Source organism: Petromyzon marinus, chromosome 17 (genome assembly GCF_048934315.1).
Source record: "Petromyzon marinus isolate PM22_M1 ecotype Great Lakes invasive population chromosome 17, UKy_Petmar_22M1.pri1.0, whole genome shotgun sequence".
NCBI lineage: Eukaryota > Metazoa > Chordata > Hyperoartia > Petromyzontiformes > Petromyzontidae > Petromyzon > Petromyzon marinus.
Window position 1 is genome coordinate 13,590,233 of NC_133683.1, and position 16,718 is coordinate 13,606,950.

General features: G+C 43.1%; 1 protein-coding gene across 3 annotated transcripts in view; it reads right to left on the reverse strand.

Moving 5' to 3' along the window:
* LOC116943314 (BTB/POZ domain-containing protein 3-like) overlaps positions 1–16,718 on the reverse strand; it is a 42,055-nt gene that overhangs the window by 11,329 nt on the left and 14,008 nt on the right. For 2 of the 3 annotated variants that reach the window (XM_032956086.2, XM_032956083.2), the window contains exons 2-4: positions 12,420–12,672; positions 7,634–7,724; positions 2,240–2,358 (exon numbers count right to left, since the gene is read on the reverse strand). In XM_032956086.2, the coding sequence (XP_032811977.1) occupies positions 2,240–2,358; positions 7,634–7,724; positions 12,420–12,544 (335 nt within the window). In that variant the 5' untranslated portion in view covers positions 12,545–12,672. Of the gene's footprint in view, positions 1–2,239; positions 2,359–7,633; positions 7,725–12,419; positions 14,822–16,718 lie in introns of those variants that run through there. The other variant, XM_032956085.2, reaches the window with a different exon arrangement.

The following is a 16,718-nucleotide window of genomic DNA, read 5'->3' on the forward strand; positions in this document are numbered from 1 at the left end:
GAACTGAACATTTGAATCATATTACCACTTTAATTAAATCAGATGGCAGTCAGTTTTAGGCATTATTTACAAGGATTTTTTTTGTGCACATCCAGATCCTAAAGAAATGGATTGAAGATGGTTTACTCGTGTGAATGACGTCAGAGGTACTTTAATGACCACCCAACAGTACAGTTTATCGGGTTGCTACAGGAAATTAATCAGAATCTGTGCCAAATGGCCCAGTGGCGACAGTGCACCACCTCATATCATCTTCATCACGTCGAGTCAAAATAAATTGCAAGGGTTAGACAAAACTTACAGATGGTACAATTACATCACCTCATCTTAATAACATGAATACAAGAAGCATAGTGTTAACTTTTCGTGAGCCACGTACTGTTACCTCTCCCTGAATGCCTGCTGAAGTGAAATAACCTTTCCAGAGGTCAACACTGCCACAAAGCAATACTTGCCACACGGATGACAACAGAGCATAGATACTCCCATTCATGAACAAGTACATGTAGGGTTTATCCCACGTACCCACTTTGACATTTTACATTGGACTGCAACCAAACTTGCAGTGCATGCCGAGGCAGAGGTAACACCGTTTTATTTATTTTCTCCATAGAGGGGAAAAAAGCATACAAAAAAACAATTGCAGAATGTCTTTAGCGTCTGCGTCACTTTGAGTGGATGGCCATTCTTCTACTTATTCAGCGAGTTTGTACAAACGTGTGCCGATTCTACGTTCGAGAACATATTCCAGTATTTGCAAAGGTGTATTTATGCATTTCACGTGGGCATATCAAAACTATACAACCGAGGCCACTTTTGACAGAGTGAACAAAAAGCAATGAGGGCTTAAAAAGCGAGATGCCTGTGGCACTAATTACATAAAGCAAATAAACATTTACTTGCATGCATTGCGCAACGTAAATGCAAGTACATTCCAGTGCCATTGGTCATCACCGGAGGTTTCGCTGCCGCGCCAAATGCCTTGGAATTAAACGGCGTCGTCACATGGCTGCGACCGAAGGCAAAGTCTGTCACGTAGCCCATACACACCGCTCCTGGGGACAAACCGGATTTAAACGCGAAATTTTAACCCAAATGGCACATGCGCCTGGCTTGTTGGGTTGGCAGCCTGGTGGCCCATACAGCTAAAAGTTTAGAGGCTATTTGTCAGCAGTTGGGATACATTTGTCACAAGTCAAAAGCTACAGCAGTCTTCTGCATAGCAATTACCAACAGCACAGTAAAATGCTTGGCTAATCTCCAGAACAGTCAGAATAATAATGGTTCATGGCATTGAGCATTCAGTACCTTGTTTGAAGTGCCATTCAATGGCTGAAGCCATCCATATGAAGGGTATTTCAATTAAAATGTGTATATACACACACACACAGTTGACTGCAGATGTGTAATTATGGACTCGATGATCATGCAATTTCACGCAGAGATTTTGGCTGGCTAACTCTCAAGAAATATTTATTTATTATAGACAGATAGAAAACGCCGTTTGCAAACAGTTATGGACCTGGCCATGCAAAGCCACGACTGAAAGGTTTAGCTCCAGGTGTCAGCAAGAAAGTGGTCTCTGCCAATTATACCTGGTGAGGACTGATGTGAAACCTCAAAAATGTTTTGCATCAAGCCCTCAATCCACATTTAATTGCTACTGAACATCTTGCATGAAATGCAGCCAACAAACTGCATATGGTGGTGAAAAGTAATTTGTCTTAACACTCGGGGGTCAAGTTTATTTTTTCATTAACTTCAGTGCTGCTGAAAAGTGCTCTCAGAGATTTACTGAGTATCTCTCGGTCAAAAACAATACATGCAAAGCTCCCAGGGCGATCTGTTTATGGCCAAGATGACAGCATGCACCTCGGACGTAATGCACCTTTGTCGGGCGTGCTGTGTTTAACAGTCATTTAAATGCAGCGCATGGACTAATATTAATACACTCAGGTATTGGTTCACGGCGTTGAACGTTTGTCTTGATTTTTAACTACCGAGGCTTTTGATTATCGACTACAGCATCTCTTAAACATCTCGCCATGTTATCCAATACCTTGCACGTGTCCATCACACGCACTGCCGTGTAGATATCGCCGCCTGTCCGATTTGAGTAACCCATCACAATAAGGTGCTCGCAACATAACCACTTCACAGCTCTGAGCTATTTCGTGAGTGACACTGAGCCACGAGGGGAGGATATAGGGGCTTTTAAAAAAAAATTGAAAAGGCTTACTTCAACATGGCGAGGAAGGCAGGTGGCTCTGCATCAGGAATTACAATTTCAGACTTCTCTTCGGCAAGCTCTCCATAGAACATGGCATAGAACACCGAGCTGCTCACCCCCAGCAGGTACTGCAAAAAGCAGAGTTGAACGTGTCAGATTTTGACGTGCAGCAGTCAAACACGCCTCTTTGCTACGGCACAGCAGGAACAATATGGGGGTGTGGAGACGCTTCAATGAGGAGTGCCAAGCGCTGCGAGTTGGCCAAATGTAAGAAAGAAGTCGTGTCAAAGCCAGGCAAAAGAAGCCCCTGGCTATGGTGGGAAAAGGGCAAGCAAAGTAAAATTCTTGTTTCATACGAGTTTGACCAGTTGTGGAAACTTGAATTTTAAAAAGTCCACTCGGCAAACCAGTTGTGCAGTTTGGTTACACTTTTGAGCATGGAAAGATTTTTCGAGTCTGCCACTGTAGCTATTCATAATGATCAAGTACTGCCAGAGCATGAATTAAATGCCGCACAAGTTAATATCAATGTCACAACATCGTATCATCACGCAACAAGTTTGCAGGATTAAAAGCAAAGGTCAACCAAACAATCCAGTCAAGCAGGCTGAAAGCAGTGGAAATACCTGAACCTAACCATAAGAGAGAACATGTCACAAAGTGACTTAATATAGGCAACTTATCTGGCATGAGATAAAAAGATTAAAAAAAACACCTTAACTGGCATTGAGTGCACGACATGGTGATCCAAATGAAAGCGTACATTTCTTATATAAGTTTATCAAATAACATTAAAGAACAATGCATTCTTTGTCCATGGATTGACTCATATTAATCATTACATTTTCCTTTTTTTTACTCCAATTATAATCCAAGTGTGCCATCATCGTCATTACATGAAATTAAGACACTTCTATTCAGAACTCTTGCAGAATTAAGCACACTACCGCATAACAGACAACCTCTGGAAGATAATAGCACAACACGAATTATGAGGTCCCTTCAATTTGCCTCCCATCTACTCCAGGTTATGCACATACATGCCCTGCTATAGAAGTGATATTTGTGGACTTAATAAAAACAGGATTAAGTAAAAATTATTAAAAACAAACGGTATAATTCCACATCATGGTCTTATTTGTGCAGTCATTGGCAACTAGGCCAAGACCATCAACTTACTACAAGTTAGAACCCAGTTTAATCAGACGTGGATTCTAACAAAGGGGTCTCAACGGTGCTGGCTCAACGCTCTGCCACGGTGCAAAATATATCAGCAGACGATATGTCTCCTTCAGGTAGTCACATCTGTCTCTCCACGTAAAAAAGTAAGAATATTTTCTGCACAACCCATTAGCCACACGTCCTTCTGGAGGCACATCATTCCAGGGGCATTTATTCAGTGCATGAATACTCTGGACCAGTTTTGACAAGGTGTATATAATCAGCATTCAGGCTTGCTTGAAGGCTGTGGGACTGATGGGCTGTGTAAAAACTACTTTTATTTGCTACGTGGAGAGACAGTTAAAAAGGCTATATTGCTCATCTATTTGCCACTTATATTCTCCACACCACTGCAAATGATGATTCTGCAACATGGCATGGAATTTGTTCGGTCATTTTCAGTCAAGACTAAATTATACTTTCGTGAGTATATTATGCACCAAGCATTGACAACAGTTTAACAACCAGCCTTGTTGCAAATCTATACTGCAGTCGAACAGTCTGCGAGCGGTGGGAACGTATTGCTTGAACTACAAAAATGAAATGATGCATAAGAGGTATTTTTTGGGGTTATGTCGTGTAAATATATAAATGTGTCGTTAAACCCGCCACCACCCGACACAGCCAACTAGTAAGGGTTGTCACGTAAACATGCCAATTCGTTACTAGGACAGCACACCGGTGTGGTGGAGAGCCAAACCACAACATTAGAATCTAGATTGTAAATGTTGTGGCTTATATATTTACGCGATATAACTAAAAAAAAACCCTCTTATGGATGATATTGGTCGCGAAAGCCTACGTGTTAAACTAAGGAAATTATGCTCGTAAGTTTGTTTGGACTTTCTTTTTACAAAAATACAAATACAAAAGTTCACGATATAATTTTTATCTCCTGAAAGCTCAATGAGAAAGCCGTTTTTTTTTTTTGCACGATAAACTTCACGTTATTCGTTCAGGCAAAGGCTGTAATGGTTCGTCAATCTACTTCATCAGCGAACAGTCATCAAAGTCTATACGAATGTGTGAATAGCAGCAAGGCACTTTTGCATTGTTGGCAGCCAGCACAAAGCAGAGGGGTAAAGTGTGGAAAATGGCACAATGTGACTTGATTCTTCTCACCTATTTCTTTGTGTTTTCCAAGAATGTATCACAACACTCAGGAAAACAAGGAGCACGTGTGCAACCGTTTACAATGAGTAAAGATGGACACCATGGCCTTGTAATATTTATATACTGCACTTTTTGTGTTACACATAAAACCGAGGTGAATTTAAAATAAATTATTTGGTGATGCTGCATTGTCAGAAATGCACTGCCAGGGGAGATTACACATTGTCTTAACAAGAACCTTCCTAAAATGAATTGTGTCAGCATCATTTAACAAATTGACTTTTAATATGTATCAGTTAATTTCGCTTTTTTTATATAGCTGAAGGGTTGTTTTCTGGCACTTAACCGCTACTAATAGGTATAAATGTGCCATTAACCCGCCACCACCCGACAGCCAATTAGTAAGGTTCGTCATGTAAACAAAACTTGCCAATTAGTTACTACACTTATCTCAACACAACTGTCGGCAGTGGCAGAACATGCTTGTCAACAAGGACACTCAATTGATTTTGACAACGTTGAAGTGTTGTGTAAAACTAATTATTACTGGCAAAAACTAATTAGAGAATCCATTGAAATTGAGAGAAATAGAAATAACTTTAATCGCTCTGACAGCTACAGGCTTAGTGCGGCTTGGAAGCGTATTATTAAATAATACATACTACAATTCCTTATAGGGGAAACACATACTAAATAACGGATTACTAACGTAGCATATAATCACAATAACACACATTACAACTAATCTACAACTCATTACTAATCATAACCATTGGCTGATTATCAATCGATTATATAATTACAATACCCCCCCCCTCCGCCTCAAATCACTGGACCTGAATGAGTTAAATGATGACGTCACCCTGCTGCTCTATTTAAGACCGGGAACAAGTGAGGGCTTTACCATTCTGGCGAATTGCCCGATGATGCTGGATGTAATTACCAGCGAAACGTCGTACTCAAATTTTAAATGATGTTGATTCACTCTTCAACACACCGGTGGGCTAAAGTAGCGAACTATTTGTCCTTTGTAAACGTGACACATTTTTTTACTGTTTGGCCGTGTCGGGTGGTAGAGGGTTACGACACATTTATAAGTAACGCGATCTAACCCAAAAACCTTTATTATGAATAGTTACTACACATCAGCCCACCGGTGTGTTGGAGAGTAAAGCCACAACCTTTACAACATGAGTGCGAAGTTCCGCTGGTAATTACATCCAGCATCATTGGGCGATTTTGGCCAGAACTAGCCATATGCCAGTTTAAAAACTGGTAATGAGAAAACATGTTTTAGTGTAATTCTCACCAGGCCCCATGGTGTTAAGTGCAGTCTACAAGCCTTTCAAATTATATCTCTCTGGCCTCTCTGGAATGTGCTATGAAGACAGGCCATTGCTCGAAATGTCCTCGATTATATATTTTTCAGTTAAGGCAGTGTTATTATTGACGATTTTTTTGCATTTAAGGATTAAGACAACTGGCATTCATATTAATGTTTGATTAGTGGGGTGGACCAGTGGCATAGTGATGAGCACACTGCCCTATAAGCTCGGCTACTTTAATTTGATTTTCCAGCCAGCGCTGATATCAGTGGCTAGTGATATCTGAACCAGTCTAGGGTGCCCATCCCTTCACCAACCTGCACTGACCAGCGTGGCGCAGTATCGTCAAATAACCACTGTGTCCACAGCCTTCATCCAGCAGTGGATTGACAAAGGGCTGAGATTAGTACGGTAATTTATCGTTTAAAATGGTATATGCATTCCTGAAAAGTGCTGTGTTAATCGAGGATTTACTGTGTATAAATTACAGGGCATAAATAAATACAATGAAAATTTGAATTAGATTTGCACCATAAAATAAGTCTGCAGCCATCCCATGGCGGGATAATGGACTGAGATGAAGGTACGCCGCCGCGTACTGTATCCTTCTGCGCTTGTACCCAGAATTCCCACACCGCTCAGCCACGCAGCTCACGGAAGTAGTTCGTCAACCACTGCTCAGAAACCGCGTTATGATGGGCACGTTACGCATTGTGCGTAAAGTATTCCCCCCCTAATAGAAGAACCGCATTTTATTAAAAATGCGTTAAGCGAGGACTTGTAGTGTAGCGATTATACAGGGTTCACATTCTTTGGGTCTTTCGGTAGATAGATACAGGGTTATCCATTGACCACTGCTAGATACCCCAACGAAAACAATGATCAATTATACAAGAAACTACATTATATTTCCAAGCCTCTACACATCTCCCAACAATTTCAATACTTGTATCTTTTAGCACTCTCCTCAAAGATACGGAGCCATCATTTTCACAATGTTCAACCAGCTGTTTAGGAGAAACTCAGAGGACTATTAGAAAGCAGCGGGCTACTGACAATCGGGTGACCTTTCTGAGTGGTAGTCCTCTACTTACGATAGAGATGCGTTACGACGACCCCATCGTAAGTAGAAAATATCGTAGGTCGAAGATGGCCTAGCCTACCCAGGAGTCTTAAAGAATGGTGATAATTTAGCAAAACAGAGCAATTTACAGTACCGTACTGTATACACTATATACTGTATGTATTTATTAATTACAATACTGTATTGCACGGTAAAATTTAAAGTAAATAAACAAGGTAAATTCTTCGCCTACCTATATGAACTGCAATTTAATAGAAAGTTTTTTTCAGGAAACAATCCGATCTGCTATAAAAAAAACTTTTAACATGCATTGAATGTATGTATCGTATCGTGGTAACCCTAAAATGAAATCGCTAAAGCTATGTATCATACATGCATTGAACGTATCGTAACGTATCTTATTGTACTGTACTCACCAAGATTCTGTCCGTCGTCTGCATACTTGAACGATGTTAGGTTGTTGATGGCAATTTTGTCGCATCGCTATCGCCATCGTAAGATCGAAATATCGTAAGTCGGACCATCGTAACTCGGGGGGACTACCTGTACATCGTAAATCCACAAAGCAACACCTGCCCTTTTCACTGGCACTTTCAGCCGCACGCGGATTGCTCGCTGCAATGTCCATGCACATCTCAGGGGCTTAACGGGTCAGCTCACCTTGTGTCCGGGGATGCGCTGGCTGGCTCCCTGAGGCCCCACCACAAAGGTGACATCTGAGATGAGCGCGTTGTTAAACATCATAGCGTTCCTGCAGCCAATTCAACATCAAATACAAATACAAACAAAATCATAATCAATGACAATGTTTTTCTACTTTACAACCCTTTGTCAACCCACAGCTGATTGGAAACCTCACCACACCGTGTCAGTTCACAGGGGTCGTTTGAGAATATTTCACCATGCTGGTTAGTGCTCGTCGTTGCTGGGTATCAAACTCTCTGGGTTCACAGAGAAGTATGCGAACCACTGTGCCGCTGCTCCATCCCTCGGATGGAGGGATGGAGCGCCACGGTGGCTAGGAGATGTTAACTACCTCGCCCGCTATACAGGAGGTCGTGGGTTCGATCCTGACCCTGACGCCTGCTGCTGCTGTATATTTGGAGTCTGCATGTTCTACCCGTGGTTGTGTGGATTTTTCTCCGGGTCCCATGGTTTTTCTCTCCACATTTAGAATCAACATGCATTCAGAGTATTTGGCTGCATTAAATTTCCATGTGATAAGCCACTTCGTTGACCTCTCATTTGTGGCCACAGTCGCTTCTGAAAAATATCTAAATAGCTAAGTGGGCTTCACCTGGAAAAAATTAAAATAGTTTCAGAGATATGCAATGTTGCATATTCGACTTGCTGGGGACAGAGAATAGGCAGATATGTGAAAAGGTCAGTTTATACGAACATTTATAGAAAGTTAGTTACATCATGAAAAAATACTGCAAAGGGCGGTGATTCATATTCTTGGTTCTTTCGGTAAAGTAACGTAGAAGGGAAACAATAAAATAGAATAAAAATATATTGTTTCCCTTCTACGTGACTTTACCGAAAGAACCAAGAATATGAATCCCTGCAGTCACGAAAAATTTAAATAAAAAAAGGTGGTGAATTGGTTAAGGTAAATATCTGACAGTCAGATATTCTATGTTGTACCATACATATATAGTGCACCACATCCCTTCCTGTTGATCTAACCTCTTTCTGATTGACCATGGTCATGGGTCGGCCATAATTTTCAAATTTCGTAAAAAAACCCTCAAAATTTCAAGAGCCACAATGCATGTGAATACGAGGCAGTCCTTAATAAAGAAACGTATTTATGAATGTTGAACTTTTTTCGCACCGTGCGTAGTCAACTGTGCTAATTAGAGCAGTCCTTCAGGAGTCGCATTGGGCTCTGGAGGCGCAGGTTTGTCGACCACTGACTATGGTGATGTATGAATGGAAGGTGGTGACGGAGGAGCCTCCAGGTGACGGGGTTAAGGCCCTGAACTGGATCCCAGACATGCCGAGTTGCGCTTAGAAGTTCTCCATCACTATGGAGGCTGGAAACCAGCTCCTGACAACTCCGGTGAGCCACTTTTATCACGTATTGTTAATAATATTTTCAACAACTAAGTGCCTACAGTATTTTTTTACCATTCTTATAGCACAAATGCTATCAGGAAAGCACTATGGTTATGCTTTGTAAGCATTACAGAACATTTGTGTCTTGACCCTACGGCATGCGGATTCAACCATTTACAATTGATTTATATTTTAAATTATAATCGACGATCAGATACTATATATTTAAAAAAAATGCATAAAAATTGCAAATTAGATAAGGACAGAATGTTTAGATGTTAACCATAATATGTATTACATGTTTAAGTCACAAAATTGTTTTCCATTCTGTCAAAACTTTCACTGACCGTTCAACATAGAGATCGAACGAATAACTATTTTACAAGGGAAGGGAATGGACGAGTTGGTGGGCAGTGAGTAATTGGACTCTACATGCCATGATGCTGATGTCTGCAAATGGTGGGAAGCATCAGTTCACTGGCATTAACCCTCAGCTGTGAGGATGACTCGAAATTATCACTGAAAGTAAAACTGCTACAAGTACACTTAGCACCACTACTACACACTGCCTTCTCAGTTTTAACAGACACAGCATTTTCATATGATTACCAGATTATTTGAGTCCCAACAATCATGCATGGTGCAAAATGCTAAATGCAGAAATTCAGTCATTTCAGTTACAGTTACTAATTGCGTCACATCACCATCACAAGAGTATGCGAGTGCAAGCAATGCACGTAATAGGATATTTAATTTCCATACAAATAGGCATATGGTGCACTTATTTGATAATATTCTCAAAGCACATTATTAACGGGCTAACGGTGAAATATATACAGCATGCCTGCATTAGATTACAAACTAGCATGAACAAAATGCAATATTTAACACGTGCTATACATATTCTATACACTACACACACATATTCCGTAACCGTCCTACAAAAGGGTGCAAAGCTTGGTCAAGGCATTATCGGCTCAATCATACCTCTCATTCTTTCCCACATGATGCCAAACAATGAGCGACAGGTTTTCCCTGACCCTTAAGAGCCACAGTAATGGGCTCAATTCTCAACTGGTCCTCTCTGTGCGTGCACTTTAGGTCTCTCAGGCAAGCCCCAAGCACCTGTTGCTGTTTGCAGCCAAGCAAGTGTACCACCAATTTTATGATAGGTGTGAGTGGGTATTTGATTTATCAGTGGCATCTCAGCCGAGGTCACACCAACCCTGCTGAATGTCAAAATGGGTTTTAAATGAGCAAGAAGCAATTGTTTTGTTTGTTTCTTGATGTTGTTTTACTACAAAGGCTCTGATGGGATCTGAAGACGTACATTTTCTTTGCCACGTATGTTTGTCGAGCACATATTTGTTATGAGCGTAAAAAATGTGCTCATGGCCAAATAGTAATCCATTGAGATTATCTCCATCTCTGTGCGTGTCGTTGTACCATGACAATTGTGTTATGTTGCATTAGCAATGCACTCCTACATTTTCATGAAAAGCTCTGGACATAGAAATGCATTATTATGGACTAACAATCCCCATAAATGTGCTTATTTCACGATTGTTTTGGATACAAGATTCACCAAATGAAACAGATTCCCACTTGCAATGAATTCATCGAATTGTGCATGTAGGGATGGATTACTTTAAATTATTTGTGTTATTGTGATTGGTTCATGTAACGTTGTAAACTTCGGACAGCATCGATTCTAACAAGGGTAAAAATAGACTTAAAAATCGTGAATGCATGATGGGACCTCCCCAAACGTGGCGATTCATCCAATTGTGGAGAGTACGAATGGTTAGACCCATGCTGGCAATTGTAATTCTAACAAAAGTAACAATGGTAATGCAATAACATGCTTACATGCGTGCAAGTAAACATGAAGTACATTTTTGGAATTACACTGAATCACTAGAAGAGGAACACATGGATGCGATCAAATTCACAAGTTGGAGACATCAAAACTAAACTAAATATTTGTTTTTTTATTTTACCAGGTAAGGCCCACTGAGCTATATAGCCCTTTTTCAGAAGCGACCTGCCCACAAATGACAGCCCAACGAAGTGGCTTGTCACGTGGGAATTTAAAGCAGCCAAATACTCTAACCACTTTTCTCAATGTGGAGGGAAAAAACGGAGGACCTGGAAATAAATCCGCATGACCACAGGAGGTCAGTGTTGGGATCGAAACCATGACCTCCTGTATACCAGGAGAGGTATTTAACATCTCGCCAGCATATTGACTCATAAAAAAAATCGGGCTTGGGAAAGACACGTCACTAGAAGGGATGATGCCTCGTGGTCCAGACGTATCATGAATTAAAGTATGTCGACATTAGAGATAGAGCAATGAAAACATCTTGTGTGCAGGAGCTAATTTTAATTGTTGCATCATGAGACCACGATGTCTTGGCGAGTCCTTCATAAGGTTTCGACATATCATGGCTGATGATGATAAACAAACGAAAATACAACTTCAAAGGCCTAGAGCACTTCACTTCAAACTAAACATATACGTACAGTAAATGAGTGAAGGTTAGATATGTGAAAGAATGTTTTCGATCTTACGGAGGGTATTTATCAGAACAACAAAAAATAAGGCAATCCACCACAATACCAACACTTTCTGTAACTTTAGGGAAATCAAATAAAGGCACTGTTTACCAATGTCTTCATGTGATTTGCTTACTCTTTGGTTCTTTCGGTAAAGTCACGTAGATAGAAAATCAACAGATTGATCACGTATATCAATAGATTGATTTTCTATCTACGTGACTTTACCGAAAGAACCAAAGAGTATGGATTCCTGCAGTCACGAAAGCTGCAAATCAAGATCGATTTGCTTACCACCAATAATTATGCAAGTCGCTATAAAACTAGCTTTACCTGAAGTGTGTAATATATTCAGCGAAAGAAGTTCAACATTCATACATACTTAGTGTATGCCACAAGCCGTAATTCTGCTTGACCGTTTGAACTGCAATGGGTAACTCGGTTCCCAAACATGAAAACAAAAAAAGTGCTGACCACGATCATGGACCGAATGTGCCGCAATATATTCACGTGGATTATTAATGACACCATGTGGGTTTCTATTTTAAAAACACACCGTGGAATCACAGCTGTGGAACAAAAATAAAGCTGCACTACACCATGCTGCGCACAACATACATGCAGTCACACAGTGAAGATAGTGTATCTGTATGTGCATATAAACTAGTACCTTAATGATCGGTTAAACGTCCATTTAAACCAGTTATTTTTTTTTTCCAAGGGAGCCCTGGGTTTAAAACATTTTCATTAACCTTATGCTTGACATGTACATGTGAATATATTAGAACTGCCGGACAGCATGTGTGAGAATGCGCCGAGATCCCACCGTTCTCGCACTGTGGCCCGCTGAGCTTGCCAGTTGGCCTGTCCCGGTTCGACTCCAGCTATCTCCGCCTTCCCACCGGCACTCTGCTGCGCCTTCTTGCCGTTGCCTCCGACGTCCGCCGCCATGGTTCGCTCCCAGGACCCGTCCTGGTCCCAGGGACCGTCCTGGTCCCAGGGCCGGCTCGGCACAGGCGGCAGCTCCTTGGTGGAGGTCCCCTCTTCTCTCGGAGGCTTGCGGCTCCGCTTGAGCGACTCTGGCAGCAGCAGAAAGAAGGGGAAACACCGCATGGCTCGGCCGGACAGACGAGGGAAGAGAGGGAAGGCACGGCGTCCTGGACCGATCGGGGCATTAACGCGCCCACGTCCAGCGGGAGCTTCTGCAGATTTCTACCATCCCGGCACGCACATGGCCGCTCTTCGGATGCGATGCTTTGAAGTGATGAGAGAGAGAGAGAGACAACGCTCGGTGCGTTGTAAATCTTGCAATGAACACAAGTGCACGCTCTGTGTTGTTAAGACCGCGCACGAGAGGCGTTCGCTTGGCGGTGCTGCCGAGGTTGAACCCCCGAGCGCGCTGCGTGTGATGTTCGCGATGGTGACACGCGCACAGAGGACACGTGTGCGTGTTGTTGCGTGTGTTGCGTGCTGGTATGCGGTTGTCAGCGTGTTTAATAGAGTACTCATTCAAGTACATATACTGTGAGCGTGAGCTATGTGTGCATGTAGTGGTCAGCGTGTTTGATAAGGGTATTAATGAAAATGTAAATTATACGCTGTGTATAAGTAGTACACTATATGGACTGGTCAACATGTATTCAAGTAAGGATATACAGTTTATATGCTGCGTGTGTAAATGGTATGTGTTGTGCGCTGGTACACAGTGTGTTAATGCAAGGTTGTGTGTATATTGTGTGTGTGTGTTGTGAAATGGTCAGCGTGATTAGTAGAGTTTTAATGGAAGTGTTTACGTATGGTGTGTGTATGTCGTGTGTGTGTAGGCAGTGTTGTGCGAGTGGAGATGTGCAACACGGCGTGTGTAAAAGAACAGCCTAGTAATGTTGAGACATACACGTGACGTTTGTTATTGTCTTTTGTGTGTGTTGGTATGCAATGACCAGTGTGTACTCTATTAAAGCAAGAGTATACATCAAACTGTTTGTGTGCTGCGTGTCTTGGTTCTATGTATGAGTGAGCCTGTCTATAAGATACCATTAACTCCAGGGTGTACACGTGATGTGCCATGTGCTGGCAGGTCATGTGTGAGATGTGTTTAACACAGCGTGTATACAAGAGTAATGATGGAACAGTATATTCTGTATATGATGCGTTTACGGTGTGTGTACATGTAGAGTACAGAGTCTTCAAAGATATATACTTTGTTAAAAATGTATATACCACATGATGTGTGTTTGTGTTGTGTGAGCGCGTGCATAATAGAGCATGTTTATGCGAGTATTAATGAAAGGGTATATTTATGTAAATTCTGCGTGTATGTGTTGTGTGTTGGTATTCGGTGCGAGTGAGCAAGTGTATTGACAGTGTATAACAAAGCATTGCTGCAAGTATGTACATATGCTGTGTATGTGTCTGTGGTCTGTGTATGTAGCGCGTGGAACAGTAGCGCAGCGCCACAAACCCGGTGATCGAGGTTAGATTCCCGCTCATGGCCAACACCAGTGACGATTATCTGAACCGGTCCTGGGCCTCACCAAGGTCGACTTAGCATCAAATGAGTACCTGGTGCGGTATGTGGTAAACATTGCCTCGCAGGAGACAAGGGCGGCCGGGCATGGTGCTGGCTAACTCCTCGTGTGCCGTGTCGGCCTTCATAGGTGTTTGTGACGAGCACTTGCCCCAAGGGTCTTTAAAGGCTATACGGGGGACATTGTTCTTTTGTAGTAGAAGCTTGTTCTTCTCTGTCCTCCTGTGCGCCGCATCTAGTAGTACTGCCGCCTTGCGTAAAATCGACACATTTAGACTTGGCGAAGGTGCAACTTAAATCGCACATGCATCCCCATACCAGAATGAGCAGGGTACGTTACGACTGTAGGAGTCTTGCATTAACAGGAAAGGGGCCGTCCATAAATGACGTCACGCGATTTTGGACGATTTTTTACCCCCCCCCCTCGTCACACGACGTCACAAAAAGTCAGACCTCCCCTCAAATATGACGTCACAAAGCTCTGCCCCCCCCCCCAAAATAAATAAAACACGCTTCAAATCGCTTTAAACTATTGTCATTGTAGTGCGTATTTAATGTGGCGCTGCACTCTGATGTTGTAGGAGAAAACATTTATTAAAAAGTCTATTTAATTAAGTAGAACGTGTTGTCTACATTTATTTAAAGTTGCGCATTTTGATGTGACGTCACATTTCTCAAACCCCCCCCCCCTCGTCACACATCGTCACAAATGTCTGACCCCCCCACCCCCCGCCAGGTGCGTGACGTCATTTATGGACGGCTTCAAAGGTGATGTACGGATTTTAAAAACTGTTTTTATTGTAACACAACTCGAGCCCCGGTCGCAAGCGGTAGGGGGACACAAACTCCGCAAACCGATTTCGGTGCGGCAGGACCTTACCAAGGGGGACTCGCTAACCCCCCACGCAAGTGGGCACCACGTGAAGGGGCACGAAGATTGATTTGGGGAGGGGAAAGGGGTAAGGGAAAGGGGTAAAACCAACATACTGGGAAAATAAAAGGAGCCGGGGGAGGTTGGAAGGGTGGGGGGGGGAGAAAAGGGGGAGAGAGGTGGGGGAAGGAGTACAAAGAAAAACCCTAGAAAAATAATACACACGCGGCATATGCGTTGAAGCACTAAGGGGCCATCCATTTAGTACGTACGCATGGAGGGGGGAGGGGGGGTCAACCAAAATGTGTACGCTTGCGTATGGGGGGTCTACTGACAATGTGACAATGTACGTACGCATAGGAAATAGGGGGGGGGGGTGAAGCCTCGATAATAATTTGTCTACATTGGCCTTCAAATGAGCCACAGTTCAGTTTCTTTATCTGTTAGACAACAAGTACTACCGGGAGAAGTGGGACTGTGGAAGAGGTGTCACTTGTGTCTCGCCGTGCCCCTGACTGCGAGCTCTCACGCAGCTCAGCAGTGAGTCTGACATCGTCTGACGGCCTTGCCCCATGGATCACACATCCTGCAATCTGGCCTCACTGCAGACTGCCGCTGGCTCAAGATTATAGCTGCTGCAGGCCAGTGTAAAACGACACCAGCGCATTCACACGACGGAGTCTTCGGACAGTGAGAGCAACCAAAAGTTGGATGATGATGACGTCAGCGACGCTGTGGACACCGAGACGGCGGCCTAGAAGACTGCAGCTAATGCTGCTGCTCTGCTTCAGCATGACATTGCGCGTGTTGACGAAATTCCTATAAAACGTAACCTGTTCGACTGGGTTCAGTCAGCGTTTGAAACTAGCGGACACGAGACAAACTTTTTAAAGGTACGCAACTTCATTCTTTAATGCAGCCGGCCGGTGGATGATCTGTTTGCTTAAACACGTTAATGTTTTCCATCCTTCATCGTTTCTGCGTGGATTAAATATCGGCCGTTCTGTAGGACTAGCTTGTTTGCCCGTCCAAGTACGGGTGTGTATTGCGGTAAATCTGAAAAATTAAATAGAAAAATTATTCAGCTCATGATTATTAATGAGGGGGGGGCCTCATGTGGAGTGACGTCACGTGCGGGACACACAGACATTCTTGGCTCATTATAGTAGTAAATTCGCGGGGGCGGGGGGGGGCGTCAAGCGTACGTACGCAGGTGGGGAGGGGGGTGTAAAAAGTACGCGTGCGTACAGGAAGGGGGGGGGAGGGGTCAAGTTTTGACAGATTTTTGCGTACGTACTGAATGGATGGCCCCTAACCTCCCACTGAGCGATGCTCTGCTCCCGCCCGTCACGGCGGAGGGGTGCAGCCCCCTCCTCTTACACCCGTCCCCATCTTCCAACGTCCTCACCCACGCACCTCATTTTAAGCTCCGTAGGAATGGGTATCATCTGGTCTCAAACTCTCGATCCTTCCCTTTAAGCTTGTGGCTTAAGTGCTCAATCCCTGCTTGGGCTAGAAAGTTATGGCAACCACTGTTTCCACGAGAGGGGGGGGGGGGTTATGATCTTTCCAATTGGACAATATGACCTTCCCGGTCACAATGTTATATCTTTGAAGTAGAGCATTTTGATGTTTCGGCAGGGTGTCTGGTGTCAGGCCCCACAGAGTCGTTTCCACTGAAGGGCTGAGACGAGTGCCACAAATGCTGTTAAAGAAGTTCAAGATCT